Source organism: Hoplias malabaricus, chromosome 6 (genome assembly GCF_029633855.1).
Source record: "Hoplias malabaricus isolate fHopMal1 chromosome 6, fHopMal1.hap1, whole genome shotgun sequence".
In the NCBI taxonomy this organism is placed as follows: domain Eukaryota; kingdom Metazoa; phylum Chordata; class Actinopteri; order Characiformes; family Erythrinidae; genus Hoplias; species Hoplias malabaricus.
The window spans coordinates 11,621,864-11,639,341 of record NC_089805.1 but is presented as its reverse complement, the minus strand read 5'-3'; the positions used below and the strand labels follow the sequence as shown (position 1 = coordinate 11,639,341).

Below are 17,478 nucleotides of genomic sequence, written 5' to 3'. Positions count from 1 at the left end.
ATAAAACACAATTAAAAAAATTAATAAAACGCAGGAGAGTTTAAAGGCACTGTAAGCACACTGCAGATTTGATCAGTCAAAGTGATCAGTTAAATACACTGACTGCTGTTGTGTTCTGCCATGTTGTAAGTAAGACACACACTACCCTCCTTCGAAAGTTACATAGTGCATAGTTAATGTCTCTTTCGTTGTCATCACTACCTGTGATTGCCTTTGTAATAAATGCTTCGGACGTGCACTCCATGCTCTCTCTGCTGTTTTTTGGAGTAAAATGACATATCTTTCCTTCATCTATTTTACCTGCAGTAAAGGCTGGGTGCCTGGCTGCGTCAACCACTCAATCCTCCACTGAGCTCCTTTGCAGGTTCCCGTCTTTGTCACACCCAGCTGACCCAGCTGTGGTATTCCCTGTAGAGCGTACCTTAGGTCTTCAGCGCTGATATTCACAGACAGACCTACACACACGAAATCAATCATCGTACATTCACAAAGCAAGACAATGACATAAAAACATCTGTCAGCCCAGGTGTGTTTCTGACCGTCCACGCTCTGTCCGAAGGCCTGGACGCTGAAAGTGCCGGTGAGCGGGGGGCTGGCTCTCTGAGTCCGTCTCACAGTGACCATAGCATTGTCCTGCACCAGCACTGACAAATCTTCTGTGGAGTTATCTGTACTCTTTTGGAAAAAAATGAACATTAAAACAGAAAATCATTTTATCAGATGACTCTGATTTCAAACAATATATATTAACTGCTACACAGCAGTTTGTTTACGTCTGTCTGGTCTCTAGTGTTTACTTCCTAATCTCCAGATTGTGTTTTATTATTGCACAATGTTTAAAAGCAAAGTTATAAAAAATATATATAATTATAATTTTTCTTTATGGTTTTTAAAGTACACCATAATTTAAATTCAGGAAGTTAGATTTTCTTAAGTATGGTAGTTAATTGACAAAAGCGTTTTTTAAGATTGAAGAGAAACTGCAAAGATCTATTATATGGAATGTCTTGCATTCCGAAAGAATATTGTCCAAAAATAATCATTCAACAAATTCGTGAATTCTATGCTTAAAGGTGCCCACCCCTGCTACTGACCTGCAGGAAGCCAACCTCCATTAGAGGAAAGTTAAAAGCACAGTCATATGGAGAAGCTGTGACCTGGTAACTGATGCTAGACCCATTCCATATCTGTTGGACGGAGATGAGATTTAAGAAAATACCAGAATCAGCCAGAGCTGGTGGCCTCCTCATCTGGACAGCAGCTGAAACATGGAGAAAAAAGAGGTTAGTGAACAAATGAAATTAACTAAACTGCTAATTCTGTTCTGAGAGTGTATTCAAAGTTTTTTTGTGCATAACTAGGGGTCCAACTAACTATAATGTTGTGTTTATTGGTCTATTTCCTTCTATTTAAATAGACAGGGGCCTAATCCTGTAGGAATGCTATATAAACTGTCGAGATGACCACTGACAGTGGACAGACAGCTATAAAGACTTGGGTATAAAAAGATTAAATGAGGACAAGGCACCGTTGGGGCAGCGGTGTTCTCCCCGTGTCCGCGTGGGTTTCCTCCGGGTGCTCCGGTTTCCTCCCACAGTCCAAAAACACACATTGGTAGGTGGATTGGCGACTCAAAAAGTGTCTGTAGGTGTGAGTGTGTGAGTGAATGTGTGTGTGTGTCTGTGTTGCCCTGTGAAGGATGGGCGCCCCCTCCAGGGTGTATTCCTGCCTTGCGCCCAATGATTCCAGGTAGGCTCTGGACCCACCGCGACCCTGAACTGGATAAGCGGTTACAGATAATAAATGAATGAATGAAGGCACCGTTGGGGTCACTGAGGGTGGGCGTCCTCCCGATCTGAACTGTGTCGATGTAATAATCTCCTGTGTCTGTGTACAGATGCAATTCCAGGAGGTTGTAGCTGGAGCCGGGGAAGTTTGTCTGGAGAGTAGAATAAAGATCCACACATGTGTATTTCCACCTACAAACAAAACAGAAATTAGCTATTAACTGTTTGTTTACATGCTTTAGATTATTGCAGTTCTACGTATCCACACTGCGTGGATATCTTTTAAACTGTTTTTTTTAGATCAACATGCTTGGAAGAGAAGTGGTAATGATATCTTTGATATTTATATGAAACTAACAGATGCCTGAATTGTATCTGGACTGCGGGATAAGGGAGGGACAATATACCCATGCAGAAAAAGGAGTTTATTATGCCATCACCAGGGAGTGAACCATGTGACAGTTGCTCCAATTGGGACCCCAATAATGTACATTTCTAATCGATTTTCTTCCAATTAAAGAATAAAAAAATGGTAAAAAATAACACATTTATTTTATAATGGCATCCAATGTTTTTTTACATTTTTACACTTAACATTGATTTAAAGTGCTCTAAGAAAAACTATAAAGTAGAAAAGCATTGTTGTGGCTGGTCCATAGATTATCTCAAGACATTTTGTCCTGTACAAAAAAGATATGTGCTCTTTGTGTGCAGAAAGCAGCAGTAGCTGTGCTAATAAAAGCTAGCAGTGCTAATTAACGCTGAAACAGGCTCAGTGCTGTTCACTCTCCCACCATTCCTCATGTGCTGTAGTTATTCCCTGTCACAATAACATTATTGGACATATTCCCTAAGGCTTTTATCTCTGAAGCTCAGACTTACATGTCTCCAGAACTGAACACCGCAGAGATTTTTGTCATTGTTTTGATGCTACCTCCTGTGTTGCTTAGGTAAGTAAACACCAGCTCCAGTTCTTTCTGTAGAAAGCCTTTATACGCCATACAGAGCTAGAAGGAAACATACCATGGAGTTATGTGCTCATTATGCATGTATAATTTCAGTAAAACCCATAAATACTGTAAACATAGTAATAAGACCTGATAGCATGTAGCATAGCATTATGTGCAATGTCTAAAATAGCACTGAAGAGATGAAAGTGTTCCAAGTAAATCCCAAAAGAGTAGAGTACAAGCTGTTAAATTACATTTGGGATTGATAAAGCATTTCTGTCTCTATGTCTGTCTCTCTGTCTATCTGTCTGTCTCTCTCTCTCTCTCTCTCTCTCTCTTTTAGGCTATAGCATTCATCATAGCATTCATAGCATTCTACAGCCCAGTATTCATTCATTGGTGGGACCAGAGCCTACCCATATTCACTGGGTGCAAAGCAATAACACACACTGGAGGGGGCGCCAGGCCTTAACAGGGTGACACACACTCACACATTCACTTACACACTCACACCTACGGACACTTTTGAGTCTCCAATCCACAACACAACACACCAAACTACTCACAGAGAGTCACCCGGAGTGGGACTCGAACCCACAACTTCCAGGTCCCTGGAGCTGTGTGACTGCGACACCTACCTGCTGTGCATCTGTGCTGCCCAACATAACATGTTTATATCATGTTTAATGTTATAATTAATTTATATGTAATTAAGATGTACATTTTTTACAGTATAAACCTGTTTGAAGTGCACTGTGAATAAAGCTCCCTCATTTCTTCATTCATGCATGTTGTGTAGCTGCTTTATTCTGATTTATGTGCTCCTTTGAACCATTGGGCTCTAGGCAGGAACACACCCTGGACAAGGTATCACTCCATCCCAGGGCATCACACACTCATCCAGTCACTCACACAATCACACCTGTGGACAGTGTCACACACTCAATCAATTAAAAACAAGGCCATTTTACATACGTTGTTTGAAGTGTTTTAGGTTTTGATATTTCAGATTCCGTTAACGTTTTCAGGTGAGCGGAATAAAAGCAGTTCCGTTATCCCAGCGCGTACTTACTGTGCCGTACTGTTGAAGAGAGACAGGTCCGTACGGTAGCCCAGATGCAGTGACATCATCAAACCTGAAGAATACATTTGGGTTCATCAGAGATGTGCGTCCACAGAATGGCTCCGTGTTGTTGACCAGCGTCCCTCTGGTCATGAGGTTACCTCCAAACTGAGGTAGAAATGGTCAAAATAATGGTCTTTAATGTCCAGCAATTCACTCTAATCCCGTTATATCAACTTGAACAAAGTGATTCTAATTCTAATTTGTGTTTTATTATTTCTATTCTGAGTTGTTCTTACCCCTGTGCTGACTGTCTCATAGTCTCTGAAATATAAGACCTGAGAATTCTCCCCACTCTGAAGCCCCTGAGGACATTTAGCAGAAATCATATCTACCAGAGCAGACTGCACCTGTAGAGGACAAATGAAAGACATAAAACGATCAATAAATAGCAGAGTATTACATTTCTAGTGCGTTAGCGAAGGTGTTTAAGAGCCCTTTATTAACAAGCAATCCATCTTTAAAGGAACGCTATGTAAGTGTTCTGGGGCTCCCCTTTGTTAAATTAATTTTTACAGCACTGTACTGACATCAGTGGAGAAGGGGAGGGAGGTGGGTTTATTTCCTACTCTCCTCCAAAACCTATAGAGTCCATTTGTAAAAATAACAGAGGCTCTTTTCTTCCTCTTACAGCTCAGTGAAGCTTTACAATTGTAAGGTAAAAATATTATGTAGTGTTTCTTAAAAAAGACAAGTAGGAGGGGTTTTACCAGGATGGTTGATTACCAAATAACAACCCCAAAGTAACATCCTCCTACATAGTACAACAAAACAAAGTCATTCCCACCTGGTTTGCTGTTGAGTTGTAAGGAAGAGGGCTGGAAGGAATTCCTCCCCACAGTAGAGTAAATGTTCTGAGGTCAGATCTTCCTTTAATGACCTCTATGATTGAGATGTTTAATCCTGACCACACTGTGGAGTACTGAAAATCCTCAAAGTCACCTGACACACGGATAATAGCAGGGGGTTAGGGTGTGTACAGAAGGCTACACTAGGGGACGATCATTACATATCCAGTAAAAAGTGATGCAGAGCATGAACATGATTCAAATATAGTCCTACACTTACAAAATAGTTAAATATTAGGTTTAGAGGTTTAGGTTTAGAGTTGTTAAAGTGTTATTGTGTAATGTGTAATTGTGTCTCAAAATAAAAACATTCTCCGCAATTTTTTAAATTAATTTATTCGTTGGTCACTCCGTGTTAGCCTTGGTTCCTCCCAAGGTCTCTTCATCAGCTGAGGGAGTTGTGCCTTGCCACTGTCACCCTTGGCCTCACTCACATGGGGATTTATAAATCTTTACATCCTTTACATTATTACTTTTTATGTCAATACTTTGTCTTACGGGAAATCTGTGAAGCTGCTTTGTGACAACTTCAGTTGTAAAAAGTGGTATAGTTTTTACACTACAATTTATTCATTGGGAGGTTGGTTACCTCTGTTGGAGTTGAAGGTGATATTGTAGAGCGTCTGAGTGCCAAGGTCCTGCTTTGTGACGGTTACTGTGTCTGGTTTAATGCTCCACAGGGCGTTGAGTGCCGTCTGTACCACCTGCGCCGTTGCACTGACAGGGATTAGCCCTTAAACCACAGAATAATACAGAAATATGAGACTTCAGACCAAAGAAACTGGACAAAACAGTAACACAAAACCATAGACTGGAGAAAACAAACAATGAAGAAACATGTGACTTTGTACCATGGACACAAACACATGCAAATTAACATTTCTACACAGAGTCTGAGCTGAAAGAGTAGAACCTGTTTCCTGAGCTCCGTAGCTGAGGGTGTAGTACGTAGTGTCACAGGTTCCTGCTGAAAAACAGTCGCTGCTGACCATCAGAGTCTGAACCTCCTGGATCGGGACTGTTGGGCTCCAATCATTAAAGCTCAAGACCTTTGAAACACAAGTTAATGAGCAACAAAAGCAGATTTTAATATGCTAAAAATATCAGAACAAAGATATTGCTGGTGTTTTTCAGAACAATCGACCAGTCTCTACCTCAAGGGACCACACCTCATCGTCACTGAATGTGTTCAGATTTAACCTCTAAGACATAACACTGAAAAATGTGATGCATCATTAACTTTGTTTAATTCCTATTTTATAAAAATAAAATAATTAAAGAGCCATCCAGAAATTAGTACTTTGTGGATGTAGAGTATTATCAGAAGTGCCTTTTAGAGTGAACATACCTGCTTCTCATTCAGAACAGCGTAGCTAGCGTTTATGATCTGCTTCTCATTGACAGCGTCTATGGTCTGCCGAGCCGTGAAGGGGCTGATTTCTTTAAAAAATCCCACATCTATTGAAGCTACTACAGTATACTCCTGAAACAGGACTTCAACATAATACCTGCAGAGACATGAGGGGGAAAAATAGCTGAATAAGTCAAAGAAGAATGAGAAAAACCCACATGCAGCAGTCATCCAAAGCCTTACATACAGATATCATCATCATCATCAAAATGTTCTGCAAAGTAATAGCTTTACAGGAACAGACATAAATATTCTTCTTTATTCTATTAATACAAGCTAATGTAAAGCATTTTATTCCCAGTTACTTTTGAGTTATTTTCCAAAATGTAGATACAAGACTTTTCTGGACAATGACAATATTATATACAGTTTGTTGTTTTTAAATGAAAGAGTGTTATATACTTTTACTGCACAATATTGTACATTTTACCACAGGTTAAAAACTAGTAGAAGTAGTCCTCTGGAATACTTACGCCTGCCCCTTCTCCAAACGCATGACTTTTGACCTCTGCGTGGCACTGCTGTAGTAACTGGTCGACCAGTGATCCAGATATGCAATCTTTACCTGAATCAGTCACACAGTGGGGTTTTAATAAAGTAAGATGAGTATTTAAGAAAATCTATTTAGCCTCATGTCATATGTAGCCTCAAGATTTAAAAACATTAGCACATACAATGAAGAATCTTGGTACATATGTTTCAGATATGACCACTGAGCTCCCATCCACTGGTGGCGCTGTTTAGCTAAATCCATAAACTGCACCAAAGAAGATTCACAGAAGCAGTGTGGAAATTTGTGGGTATAATTTAGAAAAAATAATGACAATATAAAATTCAGACTGTTAGAACTGTTAGGAAAATAGTGGTAGGCGAGAGTTTAGTGGATGAAATGGAACAACAGTTTTGGTTAAAGGAAGTGTTCAGTTTACATAGTGCAGTTTCTGCAGTGCCAGGCCTGAAGTAGCAATGACACAAGCTCTGTTCTAACCATTAGAGCTCAGTGGAGTATAAAAGAGAGGGGATGTATAACAGCAATACTGTATTCCACAGTATTTAAAAATGTATACCGCAGTATTTAAAAACCTCAAGGACAAAGAGTTCATTCATGTGCATGTAAGAGAGCCACAGGGAGGGGGCCCTGTGGGAGCTCACTGGTTGTTGATGTCATAATCTGAATACGGGAGGCAGGGTATGGGCTGGATAAAAGCCAAGTAGCCCACCGCAGCTGTGAGTTTAGTGCTGAGCTTGGGTTAAAAGAGAAAAAAATGGAGCTTAAAACTCCTACTCAGAAAACCCTTGTGTGTGATTTGAGCCTCAGTTCGCTGGAACATCTGCTGTGGTGTATTAACCTACAAACCCTGTTAGCACCAGGTGTGCCTCTGTACACTGTAGGGCCATCTTATTTCACTTATTTTCAAACTTTTATTATCCTCTGTACTCAGAAACCATTTTGTTCTGAAAGTGGAAAAAAAGCCAAAATGTCCTGGATATGTCGTTCTTTCATTCATTCATTCATTGTCTGTAACCCTTATCCAGGTCAGGGCGGCAGTAGGTCCGGAGCCTACCCGGAATCACTGGGCACAAGGCGGGAACACACCCTGGAGGGGGTGCCAGTCCTTCACAAGGCAACACACACTCATACATTCACTCACACTCACACCTACGGACACTTTTGAGTCTCCAATCCACCTACAAATGTGTGTTTTTGGAGCGTGGGAGGAAACCGGAGCACTCGGAGGAAACCCACACAGACACATGGAGAACACACCACACTCCTCACAGACAATCACCCGGAGGAAACCCATGCAGACACAGGGAGAACACACCACACTCCTCACAGACAGTCACCCGGAGGAAACCCATGCAGACACAGGGAGAACACACCACACTCCTCACCACTCCAGTCACCCAAAGGAAAACTAATTAATAATCACTACAATTTAAGTCATTAATATTGTTTGCTGAAGAGCACCTTGTCCTGGGGTCGTCCAGTTATGCTGAAGTAAAGCTGAAATCGGTCATCTCCTTTGATTAAGAAATAATAGTTATCCGTCTCCGTGGGAACAAAGAAGCCACTGAATCGAGCCACAAAATAGTCAATCTCATTTGGCCACACATAGGACAGAGAGTCCACCCACTGGACAGAGTACCCAGCTCGACTGGAGTTGAAGAGCAGAACGTCCTCCAGGCGCTGGACATAGGTGTTATTCCACATCTCCATTTTAAACCCTCTGCCACCTGCAGAAACAAAGCAGATTGTGTTCTGTTACAGACTGAATAAACACAGATTCTCTCAAATAATGTCCTCTCTCTCTGCTGCACAACAGCTTCTGTTCTTCTAGGAAGGCTTTTCTAGACGTGGGAACATTTGCTGTGAGTTTTTAATGTCATGACAATTATTACTGAGTTCAGTAACTGACAGAGCATGATCCAAAATGATCTCAAAAACACATTTTTCACTTCTCTGCAGATACAAAATGTGGAAGACAGGGTGGGCTTTATACCCCTCTAATCAAACTAAACTAAAATACAAGCTAAACCATTGCCTCTGGATCTAATATCAACACATATGTCAGTAGATGTTACAGTGAAAAACAATCAAATGACTGTAAAAGATTGTAAACTCTAAAGTCTAATAGTGAAATACTGTAAATTTATACACCAGGCAAAAATGTTAATTGTTATAACTCTTTAGGTTATTCCACAGTTAAATACTGAACAGTATATGTCTGCTCCCATCCAGTCTCTCTCGGTGAATCTTATCCAGTTTAGGGTGGCTGTGGGACTTGGAATCACTGGGCACAAGGCAGGAACACACCCTGGAGGGGGCGCCAGTCCTTCACAGGGTGACACACACTCAAACATTCACTCACACACTCACACCTACGGACGGTTTTTGGAGCGTGGGAGGAAACCGGAGCATCCGGAGGAAACCCATGCAGACAAATTTGTTTATTTACATGAATTTACATGTTACACAGAATTTACATGTCTCAGCTATTTTTGGAATTGAGGATGTAGATCTGTGACAGTGTGCAGTGTACCACAGCTGAGGTGTAACACTGTTATCAGCAGATGACAGACTTTTATAAATGTTGAGAGGTCACAAACCAAATCACATTCCACTGTTACACACAGTTGATGAGTCATTGTGAGGCAAACACGACACTACACATTGTCCAGATAGAGCTGCCCCAGTCGTATGTACATGCCGTGAAAGGAAAGCATCTAGGACAGAGGTCACGGGTAGGAGGCCCGCGGTCAGGTCCGGACCTAGATGCTGTTCAATCCGGACATGGACCTGTAACTGATAAACTACTATGAGCTGTTTAATTTTGAACAGAGTGTTTGTTTGAAGTGGTGTGACTCATTACAGTTCAGGTTTAACGCTCCAGGAAACTCCCAGACTAATCACAAGCATTTCTGCATATCACACGTGAGGCTACTCAGCCAATCAGATCTGTGCTGGAATGAATGACACACACAAGGCAGGGCTCCAGACGCCACTGTCCTGGGGCCAGTAAAAACAGCCCAAGGGACGTGATAACAGCTTATTTGGGACACTTTTGGGACGACAATGTAGTGTGAATTAAAATCTAAAACTTTACCGAGAAGGATAATCTAAGAACGATTATCACCTGAACATGGATTGTGTTTACATTAGCAAAAGGAGCCAATCACATTGCTGGTTAAGGAAAAACAGTGAAAATGATGCTAGATAATGCAAGATATACACTATGTTCCAGACCTTGGCTTGGGAAATTTTCTCTAACAGGACATTAATGAATTTGAATGAATTACCCCTGGTAGGCTAAGAAGAGCTGTTTGTTAGGAGCTTCAAAAAATGGGTTTCAATGGCTCTGAGCTGGTGCAAAAAGATCAACATGTGCATCAAGCATCAGCTAGAGTGGTTTAAACCTTAGATTTTTGAGCAGTGGAAACATACTCAGGACTGAATATTCCTCTTCTTGTTTTAAGTCTTAAACAATTGTGTAAATTGCTTTTATCACCAATCATTGTTAGGTCTGAAGGGTTAAACATATTTGTTGTGTGTGTGACAGGGATCAGTGTACCGTAGCGGAGGAGAAACCCTGTTATCAGGTGATGATAGATGCCTTTAAAAGATGAAAGCACTAAATCACAGATTAGACCACATTCCACAGCCACTCATTGTGAGGTGGCCATTGTGTTTGGACGCCTCTTTGGACACAATGCCACTCTGACGTAGTACCGTCCTAAAGGATGACACAAGCGTTTTTCACCTGGAAACACAGTCATGTTGCTCCACTCATAGCCTGGAGTTATGCAGGTTATTGTCTCATCCATCACAGTCTGGACCTCGCAGTTTTGTCCTTGTGAAAACAAAACACAAAGGAGAGTTTGAGAGCAGACGTTAAGCAGTGACATTGTTTTCTCGTCACTAAAACACAATTTGTTGGGTTATCTACAATGAGAAAAAGAAGATAAGAGCAATAGGAATAAGACAAGTTCTCGTTCAGTGATCTACATTTATAACTTTATATTAGATATGTATTTTAAGTCAAAAGTAACATCTATATAATATTATTTTCTCCCTAATTACCTCCCACTAAGACCTCTGCTGGAAGATCTGTCTGATCAAAGTACTGTCCATGTATTGTTAGCAAAGTGCCACCAAGCACGCTGCCCTCTGATGGGGACACTCCAGTGACCTCTGCAACAAAATTCAAACAAGAACCAGCTCAGCACACTGCAAATCATTTCCATTATGTTTCTTGTGGTTCTGTATGAATGGTATAAACAGCACTCATTAAATTAGTGAGCAGCAGGTAGGTGTCGCAGTCACACAGCTCCAGGGTCTTGGAGGTTGGGGGTTCGAGTCCCACTCCGGATGACTGTCTGTGAGGAGTGTGGTGTGTTCTCCCTGTGTCTGCGTGGGTTTCCTCCGGCTGCTCCGGTTCTTCCCACGCTCCAATAACATACGTATGTAGGTGGATTGAAGACTCAAAAATGTCCTTAGGTGTGAATGTGTGAGTGTTTGTTGCCCTGTGAAGGACTGGCGCCCCCTCCAGGGTGTGTTCCTGCCTTGCGCCTAGTGATTGCGACCCTGAACTGGGTAAGGGTTACAGACAGTGAATGAAACCCACGCGGACACGGGGAGAAAACATTAAACTCCTCACAGACAGTCACCTGGTGCAGGGCTTGAACCCACAACCTCCAGGACCCTGGAGCTGTGTGACAGTTTATTACTGAATCCTCTTTAATACCTGCGTAAGTCTGGAACATTGAGATTTTGTTCAGAGCTGAAACACTGTAGGCCTGAAAATCTGGCAAACTCCTGAAATATAAAAAATATTCCCTTTGTTTTGTTGTTCTCACATACAACAGACATGTTAATTAAAGTTTTATCACTACAACAACCACACTGACCTTCCATATTCACTGTCGAGGATGTAGCTGAGGTTGTGATGTCCTAGTAAAGACAAAATGAACACCAGTTATGTCTGATTAGAGTTTGGTCAGGTTTTTTTAGGTCACAGTTAGACCTTTCATGATGGTTTAAACGTAATCTGACAGTTAATTGCAACTGAAATATGTTAAATTTTACAATACAAGCTTTAAGAAGCCAGGAAAATTAGCTAGAGCTCAAGTAAATAAAAATTACTCACTGCTGTCCTCTGCAGTTAGAAATCAGATCTTTTATTGTTTTCATAAAACCCATGACATTCTTCACTTTCCTTTATTTAAATGCTTGCCACAACACAAATGGATGAAAATGAATCCATTCTCATACTCATGTATCAAATATATCTAAAGCATATATAAAGCATAAATTGGATCACTTAAAGTCTATGATTTTAGGAAAATGCTGTTGCCTCTGGTTTACCTCCAGAAGTGCCACATCTTTTAAGATGGAACGGTATCTTTGAAGAATATGTTTTTGTTATTTTTTTCTTTTGCTGTCTTGTGTTACTTAAATTGGAAATACCTCAGGAGACGGCTAACTGCTAAACGCTAAAGTCAACAGGCCAAAAGTACTGGGAACTCAAGTTATAAATGAGTTTCTGTGAACATTCAAACAAGAAATAAAACGTACAGAAAAGTTAAACTTCTGCCAAGTTCAAGCAGTGTTTTTTAAAGTAAACATACTGCTCCACATTAAAAGTTGTGGTGCTTCTGAACGCAAACAAACCAGAGTTTACAGCATTTGCCCAGATTCATAGAAGGCCCCCTTAAGATTCATCTTCCACTTGCTAAGCTAAATTAAAGATTAAATAATGTTTTTAAATCTTTTGGTGCATACCTACTCAAAGTGGTTTATTGCAACACAAGTTTTTGATACAAAATGAGAACATTTTCCTCACCCACATATGTTCCAGTTATTTTACAGCTCATGTATCCCCAGTCACTGTACACTGAGTCCAGAGTCAGGCCATACCTGAGGACAAAATACAACAATATAATGATCATTGGAGTAAAGTTATGTTAAACTACCTAATGTTGAACAAATTTAAACCACACTCACAATACGTCAGAGTTGGGCTTTAGCAGAACACAGGGCATGCCTCCCATATACGCCCTGCAGCAGAAACACGTTACATTCAGCAAACGCACATTAATAGACTTTTCAGACTTTTCAAGACCTGAAATATCACTTTTAAAAGGCAAATATACCATCTGCATAGGTTTAACTATAAATTAAATGAGACTTTTAAAAATTCCTGCAGTTAAATCCTCACAGATGACAATAACCAGATATATCTAGGGTTTTAAATTAATTCAGCACTACATTAAAAATAGCTCTACACAATATTATCCACACACCTCAGAAAGCGCACGTTCTTGCCATTGGAGCTTAGGGCCGTGTTGCTGCCGTAAACATCAGTGAATATTCTCCCCCGGAGTGTGACGATGGTGCCTGTATGTTTTATACAGTAGATATTTATTTTGAATGTATTTGGCCAAAGAAGATACAGCATTGTGCAAAGTTCATGCACCAGAGGAAATGAGATTTAAAAAGTTGTTTTTAACAGTGCTTTGTTCTCACAGGGTGCAAGAGAGGAACACACCCTGGAGGGGGCAACAGTGCTTTACAGGGTGACACACACTCACACATTCACTCACACACTCACACCTACGGACACTTTTGAGTCTCCAATCCACCTACCGACGTGTGTTTTTGGAGCGTGGGAGGAAACTGGAGCACCCGGAGGAAACCCACGCAGACACAGGGAGAACACACCACACTCCTCACAGACAGTAACCCGGAGGAAACCCACACAGACACAGGGAGAACACACCACACTCTTCACAGACAGTAACTCAGAGGAAACCCACGCAGACACAGGGAGAACACACCACACTCCTCACAGACAGTAACCCGGAGGAAAACCACGCAGACACAGGGAGAACACACCACACTCCTCACAGACAGTAACTCAGAGGAAACCCACGCAGACACAGGGAGAACACCCCATACTCCTCACAGACAGTCACTCGGAGGAAACCCACGCAGACACAGGGAGAACACACCACACTCCTCACAGACAGTCACCCGGAGGAAACCCACACAGACACAGGGAGAACACACCATACTCCTCACAAACAGTCACCCAGAGGAAACCCATGCAGACACAGGGAGAACACACCACACTCTTCACAGACAGTAACCCGGAGGAAACGCACACAGACACAGGGAGAACACACCACACTCCTCACAGACAGTCACCCGGAGCGGGATTCGAACCCTCAACCTCCAGGACCCTGGAGCTGTGACAGAGACACTACCCGCTGCAGCACCGTGTCTCCCTCAAGAAAATAATTTATTTACAATAATAACAATACCCTAAGGTTCCTAAGGCTGTAGCACAGTGCTGTGTATGAGTTTACGTTATACTTTAGAGGTGTAAAAGAGGGGTATTTTTTCACCTGGTAATCCAGTCAGAGGAGTGATAGTTTGGATGGAGGGAGTACGGTACCATCGAGTCTGAGAGAGAATAAATAAATACATAAGACATAAAAGCAGTGCAAGAATGAACGAATTTCAAGTCAGTTCCATGAGGTTCTTTGCATGAACAAAAACAAACAACACAACTTACATAGAGAGTACACCAGTAATTCCACTGACTTCCATAACAGATGCTGTTGGAAGGAATGGGAACGCCGTCCACTGTCACATGAACCTCGTAGTCATCCTCTGGCATTGCTCTGAAAAAAAGGTGCTTTGTGAATATCACCAGTATCCATTCTTTTAGGCACATAAACTGATGTGAGAATGCAGAATCAGATCCTGTTTATAAAATCAGATTTGGTATTTTTACTCCTGGGCTCCCTACAGCTGCAGATTCACATTTACAGCACTGTCCTGAACTCAAGGGGATGGTGCAGTCCTACCCTGCTCCAAAAGATACATAATGCAGTTTCTGCAGTGCTGAGCCCAGGTTAACTATGACAGAGGCTCTCTTCACACTTTTAGAGCTCGGTGGAGCATCACTATGATTTTGACAATGTAATGTTAAGATAAAAATACTGCTTAGTGTTGCTTTAATATAACAATAACAATTTATCTGTATCATCACAAAGGTTCAGACCTCTGGGCAAATCTGGATTTCTCAGTTTAGTCAGATAACTTAAGCCCAAAATCAAGTCTGTCCAATTGGGAAAGAGCTACTAAACATTCCTATTGGACAATCCTCAGCTCTGGGTTTAAGATATCTAGCTAACAAAGAAATCCTGCTTTGTGGAAAACCCTGTGGTATAGCGGGTGATCTTGAATGAAGTAAAGAAGTGTGTGTGTGTGTGTGTGTGTGTGTGTTAATACCTGGTGTAACAGGTAATTCTAGTAGACAGGCTTGCATCTCTCTCCACATCGCAGGGATACGACGTGATTCTGGACACAAGGGTCACTGCGTTCCCGAAGTTCGGATCATTAGTGTTGAGACTGAACTGACTCTGCTGAGCAAAACCTGAGACAAACACACAACAGAATTTCTCACACAGCAAAATCCCAGACTCACAGATGTTTCTCCTGAAAAACAATAAGGCCAGGAGTGTCCCCCATATCTTCTTTGGTTTGAATGGAGATCTCTGGTCGTCTCGAGCTGAGCTCAGTGCTGACTAAGATATAAAAACCTATACATTGCATCACACCCTTATTTTCATATAAAGCATCCCATAAACAGGTGTTTATTTATTGTATATCTGTAATGAGATTAGTGTTTGTTTACCCTGTCCCTCTATATTCTGACTACTGTTTATTGCCCCTTTAGAGCGAGATGTTTGTTTACCTTGCACTATGTAGTGAAACAGGTTTGTTTAGTTTGTCCCTCTGTAGTGAGACTTGTGTTTGTTTATCTTGTCCATCTACAGTGATAAAATGTGCTTTACTGTCCTCGTATAATGAGACGTGTTTGTTTACATTGTCTCTAGTGATACAGGTGTGTTTACCTTGTCCCTCTATAGTGAGGCGAGTGGCTCCGTTGGTGCTTCCTAAATGTGGAGAAATGCTGTCCACACGCTGAGCTCCTGAGGGAATATTAATTGTTTATAACACGATGAAAATAAAGAGCTGAGTATTATATTAGCGCCTTAGAATCATTTAAAATTTACTGTCTTATATCTATAGAGCCCCCTGAAAGGACATAGCACTAGTATCTGTTGCTTATAACTGCAAGGCTCTGTACTTATAGAGGGTATGTGTCTGTTGAAAATTATCTGCGAAAAATAGTTTACAATACATGGGTGTTTTGTTCAAGAAAATTTGACTGCTACAAATAATTTACCTGCAAATCTGGAGAGCAGAACACACACAATGATGTGTGTGTATTCTCTCCACCTCATGGTTCAATAACAAAATTTACTCCTTTGTCCTATGGAAAAAAAAAGAGTTTACAAATTTAAAAAAGAGTGTGCACATGCAAACAGCAAACGTAAACAATTATACAAACATATCCTTAAAGCTTCACTGTACAAATACAAAACAAACACAGAATAGTTGTGTAAACAAGTCAGAATATCACGATTATCATGATAAAGTTTTTTATTGTTTTAAAACATAATATGAAATGTTTGAATATGAAACGCCCCAACAATATCTATCTATGTATCTATAAGAAAAAGCTCATAAATTATATTTACACTGTGAAAAACGTGTGGCTGGTATTTTCAGATTTTCAGTCAAAATTAAACATGCCTGTTTATGCACAGACAACAACCACATGCTTCAATTTTTCCAAACTTTAATTTTTCTATATCTCTGGAACACATCACATGTCCTTCACACTGTGTGAAACATTCATAATGAGTGTCCCATTAGAAAATAACATAATAACATTTTTTGGACATTGATGGTGTTTATTAAATGGTTCTGTGTATGATTAAAGTCAGTAAGACACTCACCTGCTGCATACGTTTTCCTCTTAAATCTCAGGTGAGCTGTGGAGGAATGGACAGATCTCAGGTGAGTCCTCAGCTTTTATACGAGACTGTTTTCTTCATGTAGGATATGCAAATGAGACCAATATTTCCTACCTGTGCTCAGTTACATCTGCTCAGTCTCGTCTCCTTTAATCTCAGCTAATCTTGTCTCGTTTCGTCGCTGTCTGTCAGTCATCTGAGCCCAAACCTGTTGGACAAGAGCCAGTGTTACGCTATTGTTCAAAATCACAAAAAAGATTTAATACACATCAGTGGTAAGAGGGTGCACACTTCCAGTCACTTTTACTCTAGAACAAGTAGCTCAACTTCATCTAAATGTAAGTCATGTGGAATGATTTGTTTAATGTTGTATGAATTTGTTTAATGTTGAAATGAATTCTGCTGTGGTCAAGCAGAAAATACATTTCTGTTCTTAATGTTTAATGAAGTTTGATTGTCGTAATTATTTACCGACTGTTAGAACACATTTTGGTGACCTATGAATCATCAGATGATCTATATTTGAGTCATGTCATGAAATATTATAAGATAAAAAACATAAATAAATCTGGTTACAAGACATATCATGCAACAAGTGAAGAGTCAGTTCTTGAAAAGGATGTAGGAAGTAGAAGAAATAAGTGAGGGTAAGGAGGCCACATTGTGATGGTCGTATTTTGATCAGAGAGTCTCAGAAGCAGCAGGTCGTGTGCGGTGTTTAGAACGGACCATCAGAGGAAGGACGGCAACAGTGTCACTGGCTGACTGCTGTGTGAGGAGTGAAGAGGGTAGCATGGTCACTCAGCCCCATCCACATAACCTGTGTGTTCTGACCCAGTTCTATCAGCAGTGTGTGCTACTTTAACTCTCCTGTGGGATCGGCCCAGACAGACTTGCCTTCTCTCCCAAAACCATCAGTGAGACTCTGGCCCAAGGACCCTGGCACCCTCACCTCTTGTAGGAA

General features: G+C 40.9%; 1 protein-coding gene across 1 annotated transcript in view; it reads right to left on the bottom strand.

Annotated features, from left to right (window-relative positions):
* Window positions 1–16,624, bottom strand: part of LOC136699455 (fibrocystin-L-like) — a 53,158-nt gene extending 36,534 nt beyond the window's left edge. The window contains exons 1-26 of the mRNA XM_066674175.1: window positions 16,497–16,624; window positions 15,881–15,967; window positions 15,546–15,623; window positions 14,920–15,064; window positions 14,198–14,306; window positions 14,028–14,085; window positions 12,924–13,017; window positions 12,625–12,678; window positions 12,464–12,537; window positions 11,529–11,571; window positions 11,366–11,436; window positions 10,702–10,812; window positions 10,382–10,471; window positions 8,092–8,357; window positions 6,593–6,684; window positions 6,057–6,216; window positions 5,622–5,757; window positions 5,298–5,441; window positions 4,648–4,802; window positions 4,100–4,210; window positions 3,810–3,968; window positions 2,670–2,794; window positions 1,822–1,979; window positions 1,095–1,261; window positions 540–675; window positions 301–455 (exon numbers count right to left, since the gene is read on the bottom strand). Of these exons, the coding sequence (XP_066530272.1) occupies window positions 301–455; window positions 540–675; window positions 1,095–1,261; window positions 1,822–1,979; window positions 2,670–2,794; window positions 3,810–3,968; window positions 4,100–4,210; window positions 4,648–4,802; window positions 5,298–5,441; window positions 5,622–5,757; window positions 6,057–6,216; window positions 6,593–6,684; window positions 8,092–8,357; window positions 10,382–10,471; window positions 10,702–10,812; window positions 11,366–11,436; window positions 11,529–11,571; window positions 12,464–12,537; window positions 12,625–12,678; window positions 12,924–13,017; window positions 14,028–14,085; window positions 14,198–14,306; window positions 14,920–15,064; window positions 15,546–15,623; window positions 15,881–15,938 (2,949 nt within the window). The 5' untranslated portion in view covers window positions 15,939–15,967; window positions 16,497–16,624. The remainder of the gene's footprint in view (window positions 1–300; window positions 456–539; window positions 676–1,094; window positions 1,262–1,821; window positions 1,980–2,669; window positions 2,795–3,809; window positions 3,969–4,099; window positions 4,211–4,647; window positions 4,803–5,297; window positions 5,442–5,621; window positions 5,758–6,056; window positions 6,217–6,592; window positions 6,685–8,091; window positions 8,358–10,381; window positions 10,472–10,701; window positions 10,813–11,365; window positions 11,437–11,528; window positions 11,572–12,463; window positions 12,538–12,624; window positions 12,679–12,923; window positions 13,018–14,027; window positions 14,086–14,197; window positions 14,307–14,919; window positions 15,065–15,545; window positions 15,624–15,880; window positions 15,968–16,496) is intronic.
* Window positions 16,625–17,478: the final 854 nt, after the last annotated feature.